Raw genomic sequence first — 22,808 nt, 5'->3', positions numbered from 1 at the left:
AGTCGCGTTGAGTCACCCTCGGGGTGTTCTCCGAAGCAGCACCAGGACTCGCACGTGGACGCGCAAGGGAAGCCACCTCCGCGTCCCCGGCGCTGACCCCTTGACCTCAGGACGGAGGCGCCTGCGCAGTGGCAGGAAAGGCGCGCGCCACGGTTACCCCTAGAGGGGAAAGCGCGAGAGCTGAAGAAGAACCCCGGTGACCCGGTACTGGCGGCCGGGTAACGAAACCCACACCATCATGTAACGACAAACCCCACCCCCAAGAAGCGAGCCGGGGCGCCAGAAAGGCGGGGGTTGGGGGTGGAGACGGGAAGGAAAACCAACCGCCATTTTCCTCCCGCTTCGAGAACGAAACGGACACGCGCGCGCCCCGTCAATCCTCGGGACCTCCTAATACCCCCAACCCCTCCGGCTTCCGGCGGGTCTCGCGAGACTGCATGCTTCGAAATCTCGAGCCGTCTTCGTCGTGCCGTACCTTGGGGTTGCTGGTTTGGTCGAGGGGTGGGTGTGGAGAAGGGGAAGAGAGAAGACAGGGCAAGGCGGCAGACCTTGATTGACACGACCCAGCCGCTAATGGTGTGCAGACTCGAAGGGCTCACGGACCAATTGGCTGGCATGGGCGGGGGCGGAGCTTTGGGGAGGCGGGGGAGGGACGAGAAGCAGAGGCGGGCCGGAGATTGTGATTGACTCGACGTCCTGGCCAGTGGTGCGTGAGTTCGAGCGGCCCATTGGCCAATAGCTTGGGACTCTCCGCAAGGGCGGGTGTGAAAGCAGGGAAGCGAGCCGCTGGGGGAAGGCAGGAGGCCGTGATTGACAGGAAGCAAAGGCCAATGGCGCGCGGGCTCGAGCGGCCCACCAGCCAATGGGCCGGGATGGCCGGACCAGGGAAGGCGGGGCCTGGGGGGGTAGAGTGATCGCGGCGGCGGCATCGGCGTTGTTCAGTCAGAGCGAGAACATTCCAGAGGTGAGTCTGAGGTGGCTTTGGCTCCTGCCCCGCGGGGCCTCCTTACTGTAAAGCCGCTGTGGGCCTGGGCTGCCGGAAGGACTAGGGGCCCCGGGGCGGGCGGGGGGGATAGCTAGGTTGCGCTGATGCTTTTTTTTCTCGCAGGGACTGTCCCCTGCTAATGGCGCTTGGATCTCTTTCTCTGCAGGTCGCCAGGCTCCCAGGTGCCGAAGGGTGTTGCCTCCCCCCGGACGTCGCTGGGACCGCCCCCCCTTCCCCCCCGCTGGTCGGCGGCGGCACCTGGCTCGGGCCGCTCCTCCCGCTCCGCCTCCTCCTCCTCTTTCCTCCTCCTCTTCCCTTCCTCCTCCTCCACCTCCTGCTGCTGCTCGGACTCTTGCTCATACCGCGCCTCAGACACTTCATCCCAGTCCCGGGCGAGCAGCGTTGGGTTTATGTCTTTATTTGACGAAAACGGTAAGTGGAAGGCGGGCGTCGGGGCTTTGGCGGGACGGGGGCGGCGGCGGGAAGCGTGTGAGGAGGCGCCCCGGCCCTAGGGAGATGGCGGCCGCACAAAATGGCGGACCTACTTCCTCGTGACCTCCCCCCCAGTCGCGTGGCGCAGTTTACTGCGCGAACCCCCGCAAGTTGGGAGAGGAAAGGGGAAGTCCCCGGGTCGGCGGGTACGACCCCCCGCCCCCGGGAAGGGGGCGCACCCAGGCTTGTGTTTGGCGAACGGCCGGGGAGGGGGGTGGTGATCCTGGCAGCTTTGCGCATGCGCCACGCCTCCTCAAAAGCTGACTCAGTGCTTAATTGCTGCATTTATGAGTCATCCCGGCCGGCTGGGGGAGGAGACTGGCGCGGGGGAGGGGAGAGCAGAGGCGAGCTGGGCCGCGCCGCAGTACTGAAGGCCTCGCCGCCGGCCCTCGCTGGCCATTCCTTCTGGTCCTTTCTGCGGGTTGTCGCCTGTGGGTGCGGCTGCTGAGGGAAAAGGTGCCCCGATCTCGGAGATAGCTTGGGGCGAATCCCGTCTGCTTCTTAGTGTGAACAGCTCTGGGCTATCGCCTGTTAGTGCTCCGCTTCTTGATCTAGAGAGAACTTACACTTCAGGTCTTCATCAGCCTGATGTCCGTGGTTGCGTTAGGATCCAGGTAACAGTGAATGTGCAGGCACCTTTTTCAAGATAAACGGAAAATCTAGACCCGCCCTAAGCTGCTTACTTGAGTTCGTTAAGAGATTTCGTTTGGGTTTTTATGCCCTGTGTAGCAAAACGGTGACCTGTGCCTAGAATGTCCTCGTTATCTTCCTGATTTGTATTTGGAACGAGAATCTCTCCGTAAAAGTAACATAGGCTTTACACTGAGCTTAGAAATGCACTTGTATGTTTTATTTCGTAGAAATTGTTGAATAAATACCCAGTATCAGAATACTAGCTTAGACTTGTTTTCTTTATCCTGATGCGTTGAGGAAACCGGTTTGGAAAATGCAGCAAAGGTGAAATAACCTGTCAAAAATGGATACAAAGGAGAGTAGAGGGATTTAAATATCTAAAGAGACTTGATAAAAATAAAAAAAGAATAGGTATAGTTGAGGCTCTTGACTGTGGCTTTAAAAAGCAGGGGTCCCGTTATCCCCACACACACCCAAGAGAAAAGGCTATGTTGGTTTCTTGCCAACAGTTTTCTTGTGTATTCTGAATTAATCACAACATTTTATTTGGGTTTTTTAAGCCTCTTTCCCCCCACCCATCCTTTTTAGTGATTCTCTGTATACTACACTACATCATATGTAGATGTAGTTTTTTGAGACTGATAGGACAGCTTATAAATCAGCAAATGGGGGGGAGGGGTTCTTCTAGAAGTCATTAAATTTTGTTTGTTCTCTCTCACCCTACCTCCCTGTTCTGTTTCAGAGCTGTTGCGCAGCCATTGGTACCTGTATTGGGGAAATATAGCATACAAGCAAGACGCTTACAGCCTCTGTGGCAAAAACTTTTTCATGTCAGAGACCGAGAACTCTTGCAGTCGTTTATGTCATCCCTTCTTCTCCAGACAGAAGATACCAAAAAGTTGCAATCAAAGATCTCTTCATCTTATTGATAAAACTACTACTAATAAGCCAAAATGTCTGTCAACGTCAACCGCAGCGTTTCAGATCAGTTCTATCGCTACAAAATGCCCCGTCTGATTGCTAAGGTAATATTTACTGATTTAATTTTTCAGTTGGTTTGGGAGGACAGAGTATGGGTAAGTCTGAACAGCTTGGTGTTCTATAATATCTTTTGTGGGTCAAGTGGCTCTGTTAGTAGTATTTGTGTCCTTTAAATATGAAGATTAATGGTCTACATTTATAGCATGGAAATGACTATTAAACTTTGCTTTTTAGGTTGAGGGCAAAGGAAATGGAATAAAGACAGTTATAGTCAACATGGTTGACGTTGCAAAGGCGCTTAATCGGCCTCCAACGTGTAAGTAATCTTTTGAAGAAATGTGAACAAATTAAAAATGCTTGTAGTTTTTATCAATACATTTATGATCTGAAAGCTTGTGTTTTGGGCTATGGATTGAGTCATTCGAAACAATGAGAACACAGAACTAGGTTTCCATTTTCTTTGTGTTTAATTTGAACTCTTTAGTGTATGCGTGTCTGTATGTAAGCAGTATTTTTTAAAATACAGACAGCTCCTAATATGGAGTACTGGGTGGGTGGGTAGATAATAATAATGTAGTAAACAGCAGTGAAGCAAAATCTCTTAGTTCATTTACTTTTTTTCCCTCTTAAGATCCCACCAAATATTTTGGTTGTGAGCTGGGAGCACAGACCCAGTTTGATGTTAAGAATGACCGTTACATTGTCAATGGATCTCATGAGGCGAATAAGCTGCAAGACATGTTGGATGGATTCATTAAAAAATTTGTTCTCTGTCCCGAGTGTGAGAATCCTGAAACAGATCTGGTAAGGGAATTGTTTGCGCAGAAATGTATGTGTTGATGTACAGCATCAATATTAATATTATTGGGTCTTTAAAGCTAAGTACATAATCTATATGTGTAAGTATACTCTCTGATCTGAATACTGTGCTAAATTCATTTAATATTTTCTTACTGACAGCATGTCAATCCTAAGAAACAAACAATAGGTAACTCTTGCAAAGCCTGTGGCTATCGAGGCATGCTTGACACAAACCATAAACTCTGCACGTTCATTCTCAAGAACCCACCTGGTAAGTAGTATCTACCTACTTTTGAACAGTTATAACAGTGGTATTCATACTGGGTTTGTGCTTTAAAAGTATAAGATGTGTACGTGGATAATATCAGTATTTTTCCCTGAGAGTTTGGTTCTCCACACACTCCTTGATCTCTTGCAAGCAACACTCTGTGGCTGACACAAAGTTGTCTGACACAATTTAGACTTGCAAAAAATAAGTAAGTCTAACCTATTCCAGTGATCTCTCTTAATTGAGACCATCTGTTATATAGACTTAAACAGTATCATTGGTGCCCAGGACTAAAATACTTTATATCGAAATTTAATTTGGTTAATACTTAGGATGTAGGAAAGACCAATCAAGAAGGTCCTCTTTCTGGGAACTGCATAGGCTTGAGAGAGTGAATAGTAATGGAAATTGTGGGATTCAACTTTGTCTTCTTCCCCTTTCTTCCTCAGAGAATAGTGACAGTGTTACGGGAAAAAAAGAAAAAGAAAAGAAAAATAGAAAGGGCAAAGACAAAGAAAATGGTTCTGTGTCCAGCAATGAGACAACACCACCACCACCACCACCCAATGAACTTAACCCTCCACATGCCGTGGTGAGTGTGGGAAGTCCAGTCTTGTTAGTTCTTTTTGTTTGAACTATACACCTTACAGGTATGAGGGGATTTGAGTTTGATGTGGGCAGTAATCCTAAAAGTAGGCAATAAAAGAGCATATAGAGCATAACAGTATATGATTGTATTGGCTTAAATTAGGGTAAAAATAAATTTATTTGGAAGAAACAACAAAGAGGTAGCTTTTGCTGTTACTAAGGATTCAAAAATGTATTTTCCACAGGGAAAGGTCCACTAATTCAAGCTTTTTCCAAATATAGCTGTAAGATGTCAACTAGGTTTTTGCTTTTATATACAGGAAGATGATGAAGATGAAGATTGGGGAGAAGACACAACTGAAGAAGCCCAAAGGCGCAGAATGGATGAAATTAGTGATCATGCAAAAGTTCTGACACTTAGTGATGACCTAGAAAGGACAGTTGAAGAAAGAGTCAATATTTTATTTGACTTCGTGAAGGTAAAGTGTATACATATTTTAATACACTTCAGTAACTTTCTTAAATTAGCTTTTATTCATCATTTAAATTTATTTTGGAAGACAATTCTAGATAAGTGGTAAATCTAATTTCATTCTTAGACTACCAGAAGAATGAAGTTACAGAATGTGTGAAACAAAAATTTTCCATGTGGTTTGTTGAAAAACAAAATGTCTCTTAATTTGTCCTTTTCACCGTCATTTCATATATTGGGTACTTAAGAAAGGGCAGCAAAACGTATCTTCCAACTCTTATCTCTTTCCTGCAGAAAAAGAAAGAAGAAGGTATTATTGATACTTCTGACAAAGAAATTGTTGCAGAAGCAGAAAGACTGGATGTAAAAGCTATGGGCCCTCTCGTTTTGACTGAGGTTCTTTTTAATGAGAAGATTCGAGAACAAATTAAGAAGTATAGACGTCATTTTCTACGAGTAAGCAACTGGTTTTTACAGCTGCTCTTTTGGGGGTGGACAGCATTTCACTGAAGTAGAAGAGTTTTGGGGTTTTGTTTTTTGTTTTTTAGCTCTCTATGATACATGAAAAAGTTAGCAATGGAGGCTTCCTCTTTGCAGGGTAGTAACCAGTATCTGGACTTTTAATAGATTATATGTTTGTTACCTATAGTTGATTTCAAGAGTAAGGATTTGTTGTTCAGATTTTTTGAATGCTTTCTAATGCGAGGTTTATATTTTTCCAGTTCTGCCACAATAACAAAAAAGCTCAGAGATACCTTCTTCATGGTTTGGAGTGTGTAGTAGCTATGCATCAAGCTCAGCTCATCTCCAAAATTCCACATATCTTGAAGGAAATGTATGATGCAGATCTTTTGGAAGAAGAGGTCATCATTAGCTGGTCAGAAAAGGTGGGAAGATGTTTCTTTTGTGTTGGGATTATTTGTTGGTTTTGGTTAAAACTTCCTACAGTTTTTTACAGTGTTAAGATTTCTGAAATGAAGCTAAACTAAATAATGAATTTGTTCAGGCCTCTAAGAAATATGTCTCAAAGGAACTTGCCAAAGAGATTCGTGTCAAAGCCGAGCCCTTTATAAAATGGCTAAAGGAAGCAGAAGAAGAATCTTCTGGTGGAGAAGAGGAAGATGACGATGAAAATATTGAGGTATCTTGTTTGTAGGATACAAATTGAAGGGTGTGTTTGTAAAGAGTTATACAGAAATACTTCCTTGTTGAAAGCATCCTATTAATGAGAGGCACTCAAGAGGAGCTAAAGCTTTTTTCCTGCTCCATCTATATCACTCTTAAGATTCTAAGGTAGTTAATGGAATATGAAGTGATACAATTTATGATTGCTCAGGATAGTTTTATACCAAAGAATGCTTTTAGAGTTTCCTTTTGAGTCAGACAGCATTATTTCTTCAACACTGATTTGATTTTATGAGAAAATAAGTAGCCTTTAATTTCGATAGCATAATATTTAATGCAAGGTGATGAAGTTGTTGTGTGTGGTATGTCCTCCTAAATAAAACTGCCCTTGTTTCCTAGGTGGTGTATTCTAAGACTGCCAGCGTACCTAAAGTTGAAACTGTGAAGTCTGCTGATAACAAGGATGATGACATTGATATTGATGCCATTTAAAACAGTGCACCTGAGCTTACAATGTAATGCTTCGAATTTCTCTGCATTTTCAGCCAGAAGTGCAACATGTATGTGCAGAAGCTAAAATGGCTTAACATCATGCTACACTTTGTACTCAAAATGTCTTTTTACTGTGAGTGGTCTTCTGTAACTAAGCCCAGTGAGACATCTAGGGAGTCCATATACATCAGTGCCCAGGTTTAGTTTGCTTATTTATAGCATGTTAATTTGGGGGAAAAAAACTAGTGATGGACGCATTTGAATTACATTTATTTAGTTGTAAAAATAAAAATTTGTTTTTGGTCATTCTTCAGTTGTTACTTTGAATGACTTGAGCCTAAAATGACACTGACTTCAGTGTCTCAGCCAGCTTAAGGGAGGAAGGGAAAAGGCTGAGGTTTTTTGTGATCTTGGGAGCTTATTAGATTTGATATCTTTTGGAGGGCTTCACCTGGGGGGAATATTTGATTCTTTGACACATTAGTGTTAATCCTGGTTAGTGATACGTAGGGAAAGTAAAATCCCTCTATTTCTAACCCTTGAAATTTGGCATCTGAAATTGTTCCCTTAGAGTAGTAAATGCCACCATAAAAATGACGGGATAACACCTTGTTTCATTGAAAATTGAGAATATAAGTGTAAACAAAAGTTGAAAGGGGTTTTTTTTTGAAACTTGAACTGTGCAAATTTATGTATGTTTGCTCCATATTGTCATTGAATTTTAGTGCAATGTACATGTGGGCTAAGCTGAAAATCTTTCCATATTAACAAATGGAGTATTTCTGTATGTGTAGCAATTTTGCTGAGTGAAATTTCAAACTTTTTGGGTGTGATTAAATATTCACCTGTAACAGCCAAATCGAAGATTTATTTAGAGAAAACAGGGAGAAGATGTACACTAATCTAAACCAGTGAACATCACTGAGAATTTTTCAGCCTTGACCTTGATAGACTAGATCCCAACTTCAAAATGTTTGGGCATTTATTATACTTTTTCAGTGTGCTACTTGCCCTGATGTTTTGGTTTGATATCTTTCATGCCTTTTTACATTGATATAGCTTGTGCTGTTTGGAACTTGGGCACTCTCTTGCCAAAATTTTTAAGAAGTGTTAATATGTCTAACTTGATTTTTCTAAACATTCTTATTTAAAAAGATTGAAATAAAGCTAAAAGCATACTTTATAAGTCAGAACCTGTAATGCAGAGTGTGACTTGGTATATTTTTTATTTTACATTGACAATAGCCAGATATTACCAGAATTGTTTGTGATGGGTATTGAAAGAGTTGTTCAGGTGGGGGTGATCCCAGCCCAGTTTCACAAGAGTTTGACTCTGTAGTTTCCAGATTTAAAACTTTCTGGCCCAGACTCTGAAATATTTCAAAACAACCATGTTTGTAAAGGGATTTTGCTATCCTGAAAACATAAGAGTACTGGAAATTGAGAACCTATTGCTGAATGGTAGAATCTTTTTAGGCATTTTCTGTGGATTGGGAAAAAAAATCCAACTGACTGACCTCACAGGTAGAAAGAAATTAGTATGCAAAAGTATTGTGAAAACCCCAGAATTTCTTTGTCAGAAAACCTTTGAAATTAAAATGTACAGATTGTGAGACAGGATTGTGACATAGGGCATCACTTAAAACAACAAGCTGGCAAGGTTCTTTAAATCTTTTATAAGTATAAAGAAAAACATTTCAGTTTTTGAAACACTAAGTGACAGGAAATCTTGTACACTGGACCAATGTGAAATCTGAAGGGATCAAAATGTAACTAAATTTGAAGCTTCAAGAAAATAAAATATTCACAAAGGTTATCCTGAGGAGCAATTGTATGCTTTGCTCTCTACTGCTGTCTTTAAACTTTCCTGTTTTCTTCTATTCTACATTACTTGATTATTAAAAGATTAATATTGAGCCTTTTGCATTTTTTGTGGGACCTTAGCTTTTTTTTTTTTAATAAGACCTAATAGTAATTACAACTTTTTTGAAATGTCTTTGCTGTGTGCTGTTTTGGGGGATTTTGTCCATCCCATCCTGCCGGGGTTTAAATGTGAAAGAAATGAACCAACCATTATTGTTCAGTTAGGATGAGCATGAAGATTGAACTCCTTCAGGCTTATAATTGAAGTGAATTAATATATGTGTGCAGAAAGGAGAGGTGGTCCTTAAATTAGAACTTTTGCTAAACTAGGTAAAGTTATTATCATTTGTCTGCTTGGACTTTCAGTCACTCACAGTGGCTTGAAATGTCTTAAGCATTCTGAAAGTTTAACTTTCCTGTTAGACTAGCTCAACCAGTTGGAGAAGAGTATAAGTTGTTTTTTCAGTTCTTTGTCATGAAAAGAAAAAAGTCAAAGCTAAAGACATGAGCAGTAGTTAATTGAAAACCCTACTCTTGTTTTGGTGTGTGGTCAAACCTGAGTTTGTATTTGGTAGATGTGGGACTGAGGATGCAGACAAATATTAAATAATAATTTATAAGAATTTTAAAAGGTGGAAGTTCGGTCCTCTAATTCAGGGTCACCTGTCTGTACTTAAGGTATTCTGTGGGCCACATATTGACTTACATTTTTTGTTTTGCTAAATATTTCAGAATTATGTCTTAATCAGTTCAGGCAGCACCCTCCAGACATTGCAGTCTTAGCTTCGTGTTTGATACTTTCTATAGTTGAACTATTAAAGCAAAAATACTTTTGCTTCTCTCCATAGCACTTCAAGCAAGTACTTAGGTTTGGAAGATTAGGGAAGTAGCAATCCATTTTTCTCTGACCACTGAAAATCCAGTTAATTCAAATAACAACAATTGTATTTGTACTGAAGCAAAAAAGATCAGCCACTTGATCACTTTGTTTTGAAGTTGGAAGATAATTTCTAGAGGTTTTCAATGGAGCAAAATTAGACAACTTGGTGTTGGAGGGCAACTAGGTTTGAAGTGTTCATTCTACCTTACACTAACAATGGGAAGTAATTTGTATACAGCAATTAGTGGTATGAATTAGCATCCTGAGTTCAAATCTGGCTTCAGATGCTTTATAGCTGTATGACTCTGGGTAAGCCACTTAATGCTGTTTGCCTCAGTCCCTCATCTGTAAACCAAGCTGGAGAAGGGAATGACAAACCACTCATCTTTTGGCAGGAAAACCTCAAATAGTTAAAGAGCTGCTAAGCCTCATTAACTTGGATCCCATGTTCAAAATGGGTCTCAAATGTGTTTAATTTGTGTCCTATATCCAGAGGGATTTGATTTTTTAAGTCCTTGAAATTGTGTTGGTTCTTCAATTCTCCAAGAGGACCATGACATGACTTGTAGTTGACTTTGATTTGAGTGAGGGAGGGCTGTGCAAGGTCACCAACCTCACTTTCTTCTCTTGAGCCATCTGTGTTCAGTGGCCTGACATTGATCAGGATGGCTGGAGATGGCTCAGGATGCAATGTGTGACCCTTTCAGGCCTAGGTTTTATAGCATTCTCCAAGTCCTTGAAGTACACTCCCTATGAGCTCAGTTTATAAAATGGATATAAATAGTGAAAACCATTTTGATTGCTATTTGCTTTTGATCTGAAGGAGTGGTTAAAGTACAGAAGTAGAAACAAAATGTTTTAGATATGAGATTATTTAAACATGAGGATTTTGTCATCAGGCAATCTTAGGATACCAAATCATTCTCCTCAAAGTCTTAATTCTGCATTGCCTATGAAGTAAAAACTAATATTTATTAAAAGGATTTGAAGTGTTCTATACTCTTGATTCAATTTGATTTCTAGTCTGAATAACTTACCTTTCATTCTATAAACTTCTAGTCAGTCTCCCTAGGCCTCTGATTGGTTATCCAATTGATACCTGTTGAAATAATACCCATCGAGTACCAAAAGCAAGCATATTTTGCAAATGCTCTACACACAGGCTTGAAATGACCAACTTTAAGTTATTCCTTAAGGCCCCCACTAATGTTTGTTTTGTCCTTAGCAATATGTTATGTCTATAAAACTTAAGTTCTATGTAAGGCAGGGACTTCATTTTTCTTTGAATCCTCAGTGCCTTGAATATGAACAGACCTAGAATCCTGGATTCTGTGTTAAGAACTGGGTTCAACACCTGTAGTTTGCGGCCTTGGACAGATGACCTGAGATAGGCTTCCCTCAAAACAAGTGTGTTTGAGAAAGGCATAATATACAAGAAGCCTAATTTTTCAAATCTCCCCCGATAGCTTTAGAAATGCTAAGATAAAAATATATCACTAAGAAGCTTTAAGCAACCGCAACGTAAAGACTATAGGGAAGGGGCAACTATTGATGAAGTGAGTAAGAGTTCATAGTGGAGCAGTGGAGGGCAAGTGATTGGTCAGACTATAATGGCGGTAGGACACATAATCACCATAAATAGAATAATGGAAATCATAAAAGCTTCCTAGTAATATAGGTTATTTTAAATTGATTTAAGTTTTTGTATAGAGGAACTAGAATAAGAAGCCAGTGGGGAGGTAGGAGGGAGAGAAGGGAAAGAAATCTGAGTTATATGGTAGTGATTGTAGAACACTGAAAATAAAATAAAATATAAAAAAAATAAAAAGCTGCTATAAATATTTGCTTTTTGGCAAATAAGTCCTTTTCCTTTTTTTTTTTTTGGATGTTTTGAGATGTGGACCTAGCAGTAGTATTGCTTGATCAAAGGGATGCAAAGTTTTATAACCCTTTGGACTTAGTTCCAAATTGCTCTCCAGAATGGCTGAATCAGTTCACAACTTCACCAACAGTGTATTAGTGTCCCAGATTTCCCACATCCCCTCCAACATCCATCATGTTCCTTTTTTGTCATTATCAACCAGTCTGATAGGTGTGAGGTGGAATTCCAGAGCTGCTCTGATTTGCATTTCTCTAATCATAGCGATTTAGAGCATTTTTTCATGACTATAGATAGCTTTGATTAATTTGTCTGAAAACTGCCTGTTCACGTCCTTTGACCATTTATCAATTGGGTGATGATTTATATTTTTATAAATTTGACTCAGTTCTCTATATATTTTGGAGATAACTTGTTTTCCCCCAGTTTTCTATAACAAATATATCTTGAGGATGGTATTCAGTTGGATAGGTTCCCAATGCATTTAAATATACTCTCAGATTCATGTTTGTAAAGTATAAGTCTGATTTCATTCCTCCCTTGCACACAAACCTTCAATAGCTCCCCATGACTTATATGGCATATTCTTCAATGCAGGGCCTTTCAAGATGTGTCTCCCAACATACCTTTCTGACATAATTTTTAAAAATAGTATTTATTTTTTTCAATTATAAGAGAATTTTAACATTCATTTAAAAAAAATTTGAGTTCTAAATTTTTCTTCCTCCCTTCTTCCTTCTTTCCCTCTCTAAAATGGTAACCAATTTATATATGTACAATCATATAAAACATATTTCAATATTAGTCTGACATAATTTTTTGAATCTTTAGCCCTAGCCAAATTGAACCACATAGAATATTCATGCTTCCCTACCTCAACTTTTTCCATCTAGGGAGGATCTTTAAATTTCTTCCACTGAAGTCCCACCTGTCTTTCAAAGTCGTTACTTTCTCCATGAAACTTTGCTTAATTCTCAAGTTAGAAGGGGTGTCAACTTTTTCTGACTTGCTCTGCAATGAACTTAGCACATCTCACCTTGTAATGGGACCCATCCTTTCCGCTTTGCTAAATGAGAAGAGAGGCTGGTTGAAGTCCTGGCAGAATTTCTTTCTCTGTGAAGTGGGAGGATTGGTCAAAGATCATCTCTATGGTCCCTTCCAGCTCTAAATCCTAGGAAACTGAGGCTCTCTGGGTTCAGTCTAGTCTCTGATATATCCAGTCTTGGACTCTTGCTTTTTCTGATCTTAAGTTTCTTTCTCTATCAAACAGGAAATAGACACCCCACACCAAGGGACACTATGTCATAGTGGATGAAGGAGTAGCTTTGGTATAAGGAAGGCTTGCCTCATACCAGCTATGTGATCATGGGCATCACTTAACTTCCCAGGCAACACGTTGTAATGTGAATGAACTTACCTATGGAGCTAAGCACAGATATTTCCTGCCTAGTTCCAGTCCACCAATGGAAATATCGGGAAAACCTACTTCTGGCCCTGTGTGATGATGGAGAATCCCATAATTGACTGCTGAGCCAGAAGGATTGATCACTCAAGAGTTATAGACAAGCAATCTACTGGGCTTTTGTAGTTCTCGTGCTTTTTAGCAGTCACCTCCCTAGTCAGTAAACTCCAATGACTCCCTACCACCTCTAGGATTAGACATAAAGTCCTCTATTTGGTGTCCAAAACTCTTCCCCCTAACACATAACTCTTTGATTTGGTGACAGTGGGAATTTTCACTGGCTGTCCCTCATTTCTGGAATGTTCTCCCTCATTTTCTCCTCCTCACTTCCCCAGCTTCCTTCAAGTCCCAGTTAAAATACTGTCTTCTACAGATAGCCTTTCTCAATCCTTCTGAATTCCAGTGCCTTCTTTCTGATTATTTCAGTTGTCTCCAATTATTTCCAATTCCCCTACATAGATTGTTCGTATGTAATTGTTTGCATGTTGTCTCTTTCATTAGACTGTGAGGCCCTTGAGGATAGAAGGGTGTTGGGTTTTTTTTAAACCTTTCTTTGTACCTTCAGGGCTTAGCACAGTGTAATAGATATTTATTTATAATACATTTATAAAAATACAATAATTTATTAATAATATTTATTTATTGGCTGACATCTGAACCCTAACCCTCATGGTTAGACTGAGAAGTACTATCCTCTGGTTGGCTCAGGTACTCTGGAATTTGGCTACCGCCTGTCATTGCCTAGTTGGCTGTCCATTCTTATCTGCACAAAAATCTCCCTAACAACACTGCTAGTCAGATGTTGCAGCCAGCCTGGATTCCTATGGTGCCATGATTCCTGGATGTACCCATGGTCATCATGTGTAGATTGGCTTCTTTCATCTTGCAATCTCTGCTCTTTGATTAGCAACTCCATTTTGGGCCCACAAATGTTTTGGGAAAGTGAGTCTTTTCCTATCAGCACCTGCTCCCTCAGTCTATGTCATATAGGGAAGTAAATTCTCTTCATTCAATTCATGTTCACTCTATGTGTATTTCAAAGTTTGAGTTTGTTGATATTTATTAAATTTATACTTTTAAAACAGTACAGAACTGGCTTTGTTACCTAGGGATATTGGGGCACTTAACATTTCCCTGTTAAGGTCCTCTTGGTCTGGATTTATGAAAGTGGACCAGCTTCAATGCTAAGGCAATCTGTCTGATGAGAAGATTTTTTAATGAAACTCTTTCCTACCCTCCCCCACCCCTCACATTCTCTGGCTCTTCACATTCCCACCCTGGAGCCCTAGGGAAAACCACTTAAAGTTTAGATGTATGTCTGGGGCCTCCCCAAAAGGATATTAGCAAAGTACTCAAGGTACAATGTAGGTCAGGTACAGAACATCTATTTCTTCCATACAAAAGTAAAATGCTCAAAATACAAAATACCCAAGAAATGTTAGAGGAGTCAGATGCATGGGCAGACTCCATCAGATTGTTAAGATGTCTTTCATATGGAGGATGCTAGGGAGAAAGAATCATGGCATGTGCCGACATTCTCTTAACTGGTTATGGTTGCCTTTCCAAATGGTTAGGATGAGCCTTTTCCCATTGCCTTTGTAGCTAGAACTGTTGGAATTCTCAAAAGGGTCATAGTCTTGACAGTGCTACATTCACATGTGAGAGAGTGAGGTGACTCCTTCACTCACAGCAAATGAGACCATATGGAAAGGCAGGGTGGACCTTAAGGCTTTCTTATTTTGGTACCCAAGAAATGGTCTGCATCTATGGTCTTTTTTTTTTCATTCTCTTTTATTCTAGGTATGGGGAGTGGAAACTCCAAAGCTGCGTTTTTCAAAGGCTGAGAGTGTGAGCCATAGGAATCCAGGCTGGCTGCAACATCTGGCTAGCAGTGTTGTTAGGGAGATTTTTAGTGCAGATAAGTGATTTTTTGTTCTTGTTAATGTATTTGAAATATTGAACATACATAAAGCAAAACCTTACCAGTGGATTCATTGTTTCAAAAGGTAGGAACAGGTTTAGGGTCCTTATTGTACCTTTGATATTGCTTTTCAAAAAAGATGGCACCAATTCAAGGTTTCATAAGCAATTCAATAACGTGCCAAGCCAGATTTAAGGGAAGCTAAGTGGTACAATGGTTAGAGTGCCTGGCCTGAAGTCAAGAAGACTCATCTTCTGAATTCAAATCTGCCCTCAGATACTTCTAGATGTGTGACACTGGCTAAATTTCTTAACCCTGTTTACCTCAGTTTCCTCATCTATAAAATAACCCCTCCATTAACTTTGTCAAGGAAACCCCAAATGGAATCACAGTCAGACACAACTTACACAAGACTGAAAAACAATAGGTCAGTTTTAAATTTTACTGTTTTAAAAAAATCTTTTCTAATAAAATCATGTAAAATTATGCATCAGAATTGTTTTAATTTTTTGATTTGAGTTTTGAAGCTTTTCAAGTGGTAATTGATCATTTGTATTTTTTTTATTAATTTTATTTATTTTCAGTGTTCTATAATCACTACCATATAACTTAGGTTTTTTTCCCCCTTCATTCCCCCTCCCTCCCCCTCCCTCCCTGAGACAGCATACAATTTTATACAGGTTTTACACATACATTCCTATTAAATACATTTTCCCTATAGTCATGCTGTGTAGAAGAATTAAAATGAATGGGAGAAATCATATGACAAAACAAAACAATACAAAAGAAAATGTCCTGCTTCATTCTGCGATTGAATTCCATAGTTCTTTCTCTGGATGTGAAAGGCATTTTGCCTTAAAAGACCATTGGGGATTTTTTAAGTCCTTGCATTGCAATGAAGTTCTAAGTCTACCAGAAAAAACTCGCACACCGTGGTCATTGCTGTGCACAAAGTTCTCCTGGTTCTGCTGCTTTCGCTCAGCATCAGATCATGTAAGTCCTTCCAGGCCTCCCTGAAGTCTTCCTGTTCATCAATTCTCATAGCACAATAGTATTCCATTACATTCATATACCATAATTTATTCAACCATTCCCCAATTGATGGGCATCCCCTCGATTTCCAGTTTTTGGAAGCAGCTCTTTTTGTGGTGGCAAAGAACTGGAAATTGAGGGGATGCTTATCATTTGGAGAATGGCTAAACAATCTGTGGCATATGATTGTGATGGAATATTATTTTGCTATAAGAAATGACAAGCAGGATGAGTTTTAGAAAAACCTGAAAAGATTTACATGAACTGATGCAAAGTGAAGTGAGCAGAACCAGTAATAGTAATTATAGATGAAGAATTGTGAATGGCTTGGCTATTCTTAGCAATACAATGATCCAAAGGACTCCTGATGAAGCATGTTACTCCCTCCAGAGAGAGAACTGATACTGTCTGAATACAGACTGAAGCATGTTACTTGTTCTTTCTATCATTTCTTCCTTCCTTCCTTCCTTCCTTCCTTCCTTCCTTCCTTCCTTCCTTCCTTCCTTTCTTCCTTCTTTTCTTCTTTTCTTCTTTCCTTCCTTCCTTTCTTCTTCTTTCTTTCTTTCCTTCTCATTCGAGTTTTCTTGTACAAAATAACTAATAAGAAAATATTTTATATGATTGTATGTAACATCTTAAGGAAGGGTGAGGGGAGGAGGGATAGAATTTGAAACTCAAAACTTTTTTAAAAATATTTAAAAACTTTTAATATGAGATTGGGGGAAAAATAAAGTATGATATAAAAAAAGATAATGTCTGCTCATAGATTGGTCCAACTTCTGTTATGTTTTTTAAAAAAGGCCCATTCAGAGCTTGGGAGTTGCTATTGAAAGGTATATACTTATGGACACCCAGTGGATGAACAAAGGTAACTCTGTAAGGCTAGCACATCTCCTACTTGACCTCCAGTAGAGGTGATCAATTTACTCTCTGGGACACTGAGGATGAAAGTCAGAACAGTCAATAGACCATGTGCTTCCAGCAGCATTCAGCCCCAAATAGAGACAGAATCATGAGTCACAGGTACATAGAGTATATAGCCATGTGGACCCACAGCCTCTCAGAACCTAGAAAGGGTGCCTTGTAAGTATGTGTCCAGTGAATAATCCATTCTCTCAGCCACCTCTGTATTATAATCTAGGTCAGGAGTGTCAAACTCATAGGCTGCAAGCGTCTGCAAAACTCCCAAGGGATGGGAACCAGATTGAAATGTAATTGGGAAATGTTTAACATCAATAAAAATACATGACAACAAAGATAATGTTAATTTGTGATTTTCTAAAGTCAGTTTGTGACCCACCAGGATCTGCTTTTATTTAAATTTGATAACACTAATCGAGGCTCTCGGACTTCCCCAAAGTTCTTCTATATTATTTCTTCTCTCTTCTCACTTTCCCCTGACCTCCTTTAGACTTTGAAATCTGAACAGTCTATATAGAATTGGTTGGGCATTGATTTCTGTAATTGTTTTCTGGTGCAATTCTATTTTCCTGGACAATGAAGTCTCTTCTCTCAAAGCCCAGATTCGCTACTTCTATATCCACCCCTCCATTGCCAATTCTACAAGCTCCCCAAGAGTAGGACCCAGGTTGGCTCCTCACAGAATTTTAAAGCTGGAGAGGAATTCAGTGATGACTTAATCCAACCCATGCCTCAAAAGAAATTCCCACAACAACAGACTAATAAATGTTCATACAGCCTCTAACTGAAGGCCTCCATGGAGAAGGAGCCCGTTGCCCTCTGAGGAAGCCCATTTTACTTTTGTATAGCTCTAAATGTTAGGAAAAAACTATAATTTTCCTCACTACTACTTTTACCCAGTTTTTTCAGTTATTTCCTCTAGGGTCAAGCAGAATCAGTATATTTCCCTGGCCACATAACAGCCACTGGAATTCTTGAAAACGGCTCTCCTCACCACCCTGCCCCCAATCTTCTCTTCTCCAGGCTAACTGTCCCCAGGGCCAGGTTCTGGGCCTCAATGCCTTCCTCTGTCTCTCCCATATAAAGGCACAGAATTGGAGATACATTCAGGGGAATGAAGTCTTGGGGTGGATTGGCTCTTGTCTCTCTGGTCAGCCAAATCTCTCACCACCTCCAAGTCACCAAGGACCCAGACAAGTACAGCTCAGACATGTTGGGGAAGGCCTCAGAGAGTGTTTTTTAATTTTGCCAAAACCAAGCTCACCCTCTCCCTCTATCCAGATGGCAACTCCCCAGGATGCTAGAGATGCTGCAGTTACCAGTCACGAATCATGAGTCATGGCTAAAGCAGCTATAAATACCACCTATCACCTTCTGACATCTGCTCACACCATTTCCCAGAGACCTTCGCTGACTAGCCCCTCTTCTACTATCCCCTACCTCTGAGCAGGGGGTGTATCCTCTACCCTTATCCTCACACTCTGGCCTATGTTTTTGGTTTGTTTACACTGAGTGCATCATGGAACTATCAGTTCAGATCTGGAAGGGACTTCAGGAACCATCTTCCAACATTTTCATTTTGCAAATGAGGAAACTGGAACCCAGAAACATTAAATGATTTGCCCAGGGTCACATGGGTAGTAACAAACAGAGCCAAGATTCAAACCTAGGTCTTTCAGGGGACTCTGAGCAACTCAATATATAAAAGTGCTGAGCCTGGAGTCAGGAAAGTCTCAGTTCAAATCCAGCTTTAGAGGCTTATTAGCTGTGTGACCTGGGATAAGTCACTTAACCACTGTTTGCCTCAGCTTCCTCATCTGTGAAATGGGTATAATAATTATACCACCTACCTCCTAGGGTTTTGGTGAGGATTAAACTAAATAATGTTCATAAAGTACTGAATAGAATGCCCAGCACATAGTAGGTACTACATAAAGGAGTATATGTACATATGTGTATATATATATATGTATGTGAGTATGTAAATATATATACATACATATACATATGCATATATATACATACATACGTACCTATACATACACACACACACACACACATATATATATATATATATATATATATGATGGGATATTCAGGGAGGACTAACACCTCTGGTGTAAGAGCTTGCTGAGCCATTTTCAGGACTGCTCATCTACCTTTGGTGTCCACCTGTCACCCACTCTCCCCCATGGCTCCAAGAAGCTGTAGCATGTGCAACGGCCACATCCTGGTAAAACCATCTCAGCAGACGGGCTAAATGAGGTTGAGGGGAACCAACAGCCCTCAGACCCCTCAGTGAGTTAGGGGTATGTGTACTCCAAGCATGTGAAGACTTTCCCTGGTGGAATGGGTGGATGAGAACAATTTGTTCCAACAATAATGAAGGGGGCTGAAGCAGGCGCTGTGGAGTACTTAGAGCTTGGTCAGACATGGAAGATAGCCGCCATATACTGGGCAGTCTTCCTGCCTTTGTCCTGCCACTGGACTTTAATTAATCTGGAGGAGAAAGTAAGGTTGATGGCTTTGTGAGACTCTGTCACACTTAAATCCAATTCAGACACAAGCCAAGACCTTACCCTGTGATGTCATTGGTCCTCTGTGAAAACTAAGGGTAACAGCAACATATGCATGATATGGAGAGAGAGAGAGAGAGAGAGACTCTGAATATATATATATGTCTGTGTATATATATATATATACATATGTATTTATATCCATGTATACCATATATAGAGATGCATATACATGTGGATATAGATATAGAATACTATTGTGTTATACATCCAGATTATATATGATAAATATATAGATATCCAGATTCTTATATAATACATGTATATATATGTGCTTGAATATGTGTGTATGTTCGGATTTTATTTCTCTCTCTCTCCATTCCCTTCTAGTTCTGAAATATTTTGTTTCACTGAAATGTCTAGGAGTTTATGACTCCATCCTAGGCTCCATTTCCCATTGCCTAGAGATCCTGAAGAGGGCACCAAAAATCAAGAGATGAACCTTTGGGTTTCCATAAGTCAAATCATTGGTTTTGTATTTGAGAGGAGACCTGAACTGTTTCTGTTCTTTCAAAAGAAGGTTGTCCTTGCACCATCTATTCATTCACTCACTTCTCTAACTCTGGCTTTCTGAAAAGAAAAATAATTGAAGCAGTTCCAACATCTTCAACTCTAGAAGGAGTTTCTCTTGGCAGTGTTGGCCTTGACCATGAGCTTTCACAAAGGCCCAGAATTAGATGTCTATGTCATGTAACCTCAGAGACACTGTGAAGACCCCTCACTTCCAACCCATCCCAAATCATTATGAGATAGTAGGAAGATCAAGATTTAAAATTAACAAACTTGGTAGGTGTGCTGGTAAATGTTTAACAACTTGTTCTCCAGAAAAAAAAGGGGAAAATATGTGTGACACACTTTTAAGTTTAATCTGCATTATTACTATTTTTTCCATCACTTGACTATGTCTAAATAACAAAAAAAAAAAAATCAAGCCTTAATTTGTAGCATTTGCTGATTTCAAAGTTGTAAATGTTCACACTGAGAATTTACAGTTAGCTCTAGGAGCTGGTCTAGCTCCAAGATACCCTTGCAATAACTTCATACTTCTTAAACAATTAACACGATGCTATGTCCTGATGCTTAATCAGATGAAAACATTATATTGAATCAATCAATCACAGACTTTAGACTACGGTGGGGTAAGGTAGAACAGAATCCTTGATCAAGTTAAATGTCATTGAAAGCCATTGAATGAACTAGAATGATACCGGATGGGAAATATGCTTGAATTGGTTAAAGAAACTTGGACCATCTATAAAATAGTGAGCAAGAGGATTTGACTTTTTCATCAATGTCCTAGAAACATCTCTGGGACAACAGTGGTTGGCATCACTGTCTTCTGTAGAACATGAATGACATCTCCCATACCCTCAGGACTACTCCCTAGACTTATGAGGGGAGATATAGTAGCCATGCTCTGATTAAGTTCAGATGGCCAGTGTGAGTGGGAATTGGAAGAGAAACTTTAGATCCTGTGCTACAATTTAACTTGCCTAGCCTTAGGCAAGTTCCTCAGCTATGAAATGAGAAAGTTGAACTAAATAATGTCTTAAGAATCCATTCCAAGTGAAAATCTCCACTAACCTCCTTTTCTTCCCCTCTGCCCAAATCTTAGTTTCCACTTATCCAGAGGGACCAGACAAATGCAAATGGAACTACATTTTTATGCAGTAGGTGATTGGGCCACAAGAGGGACAAACATGGATGGGAGTTTAGAATATGGAGAGAGATCACTTCCTGCTAAGAAATGAAGGGGAGGGAAGATGACTTGAGTCTTGAGGCATTTGGAAGTAAGGAGGAAGGTGAAACTACTGTGTTCAGTCATTTGAATATAAACTGCTTATAAAGGTGTATTGTGAGCCTAGGAAGATTGGATTCACATTGGGGAGAATCACGAATGCCAGGATCTAGAGGTTAGATTTTGTTCTGTAGTTAGTAGGCATAACTTCTCAGTGTTTCTTACAACTCTTAAGTACCACCAAGTCTTATATCAGGAATCACAGGCATGTTAGAGGGTGTGCCAGGTCTCATCACCAGTAATTCTTTTCTTCTTGTCAGTGGGAGTAAGCAGCAACCCCAGCATACCCTCCAATCCAATCCAATAAACATTTATTAAGTGCCTACTTTGTGCCACGTGCTATGTTGAGTGTTGGGGATATAATTAATAAAAAAAAAATAGGTCCTGCCTTCAAGGAGTTTATAATCTAAAGGGGAGAGACAATACACAAAAAGAGGCAGGAAAGCAGAAATAGGGAGGCACTGGGAGGTACCCAGTATGGGGGCATCTTGTTCTACAGAGGTGATACCAGAGAGAGCAGGATATGCAAAGTGGGGTGAATTGAGAGTTCAGTTTCTGCCTTCTATAAAGGCAGAAGAGTTTGGTACCCCACAGATCAGCCCTACAATCAGAAGAGAAGGCTGAGAGAAGTCATGTTAGTCAAGGCTTGAGTTAGCAGAATGGTGATGAAATTAGAGGTAATGAGCCTAATTTGAGAAGGGCATCCTATTCTGTGGAGTTGAAACCAGACAGAGCAACAGATGAATAATGAAGTAGAGAAATACACACACACACACACACACACACACACACACACACACACATTTTGTTGTTATTCAATCATTTTCAATCAAATCTGATTCTTTGTGACCCCATTTGGGGTTTTCTTGTCAAAGCCACCTAGCTATATTAAGTTAGTTATATATAACAAAGGACTTTGATCTTCAACCTCATTTATGGGTCAAAATAAAAGCCTTAATAAGTAGTTAGGTGACCCAGTGGATGAGCACCAGCCCTAGAGTCAAGAAGACTTCTCTTCATGAATTCAAATCTAACCTCAGATATTTACTAGCTGCATAACTCTGGGCAAGTCATTTAATCCTGTTTGCCTCACTTTCCTCATCTGTAAAATGAATTGGAGAAGGAAATTGCAAGCCACTCCACTATCTTTGCTACAAAACCCCAGATGGGGTCACAAGAGTCTGACATGACTGCATAACAAAAAATTTTTTAATTTAATCTTAGCCTAGGCATGGGTGAGGGAGTGGGGGTGGGTATATAAGATATACATTTGGTAAATCATATAGGAATCTAATGCTGCCACTCTTATTCTAGCAATGATTTTTAAAAGTACCAGATTTAATAATGATCAAAAAAGCCAAAGAGAAATTCCAGCAAGTTCTTTCATCTAGCCCAAGACTATACAAAAAATGCAGACAGAAGCTACAGACTTGGAAAAAGAGTACCTTCCAAGAAAACTACCCAGACCTGTTAGAAACCAGGGGTAAAAATCAAAATAGAAAGAATCCACTGGACACTTGATGAAAGAAACACCAAAATGAAAATTCCTAGGAATGTCCTAGTCAAAATTTAAAGCCTCTAGGTTAAAAAAAATTAAAAACCAAAAAACTGCAAGCAACCTAAAGAAAGTTTACTATTC

The 22,808-nt window shown here is 40.2% G+C and overlaps 1 protein-coding gene, 1 long non-coding RNA gene and 1 other non-coding gene across 4 annotated transcripts in view; 2 read left to right on the top strand and 1 right to left on the bottom strand.

Annotated features, from left to right (window-relative positions):
- The first annotated feature begins 1,151 nt into the window (after nucleotides 1-1,151).
- Nucleotides 1,152-8,753, top strand: EIF5 (eukaryotic translation initiation factor 5). Of its 2 annotated transcripts, none has more exons than XM_072630143.1 (11): nucleotides 1,152-1,417; nucleotides 2,853-3,135; nucleotides 3,326-3,407; nucleotides 3,723-3,895; nucleotides 4,052-4,163; nucleotides 4,610-4,752; nucleotides 5,069-5,227; nucleotides 5,515-5,676; nucleotides 5,943-6,107; nucleotides 6,227-6,361; nucleotides 6,745-8,753. In XM_072630143.1, the coding sequence occupies exons 2-11, from the start codon at nucleotides 3,064-3,066 to the stop codon at nucleotides 6,835-6,837; spliced, it is 1,296 nt and encodes a 431-aa protein (XP_072486244.1). In that variant the 5' UTR covers nucleotides 1,152-1,417; nucleotides 2,853-3,063; the 3' UTR covers nucleotides 6,838-8,753. The 2 variants fall into 2 exon arrangements, with proteins under 2 accessions (XP_072486244.1, XP_072486245.1); XM_072630144.1 differs by lacking the exon at nucleotides 1,152-1,417 and adding an exon at nucleotides 1,584-2,091.
- LOC140521862 (small nucleolar RNA SNORA28) lies at nucleotides 4,309-4,433 on the top strand. Its single transcript, XR_011973141.1, has one exon. It is a non-coding gene; the product is annotated as a small nucleolar RNA SNORA28 (small nucleolar RNA).
- LOC140518212 (uncharacterized) overlaps nucleotides 5,264-22,808 on the bottom strand; it is a 71,189-nt gene continuing 53,644 nt past the window's right edge. Inside the window, exon 4 of the long non-coding RNA XR_011971860.1 lies at nucleotides 5,264-5,508. This is a non-coding gene — a long non-coding RNA (uncharacterized lncRNA). The remainder of the gene's footprint in view (nucleotides 5,509-22,808) is intronic.

Source organism: Notamacropus eugenii, chromosome 1 (genome assembly GCF_028372415.1).
Source record: "Notamacropus eugenii isolate mMacEug1 chromosome 1, mMacEug1.pri_v2, whole genome shotgun sequence".
Lineage (NCBI taxonomy): Eukaryota > Metazoa > Chordata > Mammalia > Diprotodontia > Macropodidae > Notamacropus > Notamacropus eugenii.
The sequence above is the reverse complement of the archived record's forward strand: the minus strand, read 5'-3'. Positions and strand labels throughout refer to the sequence as shown.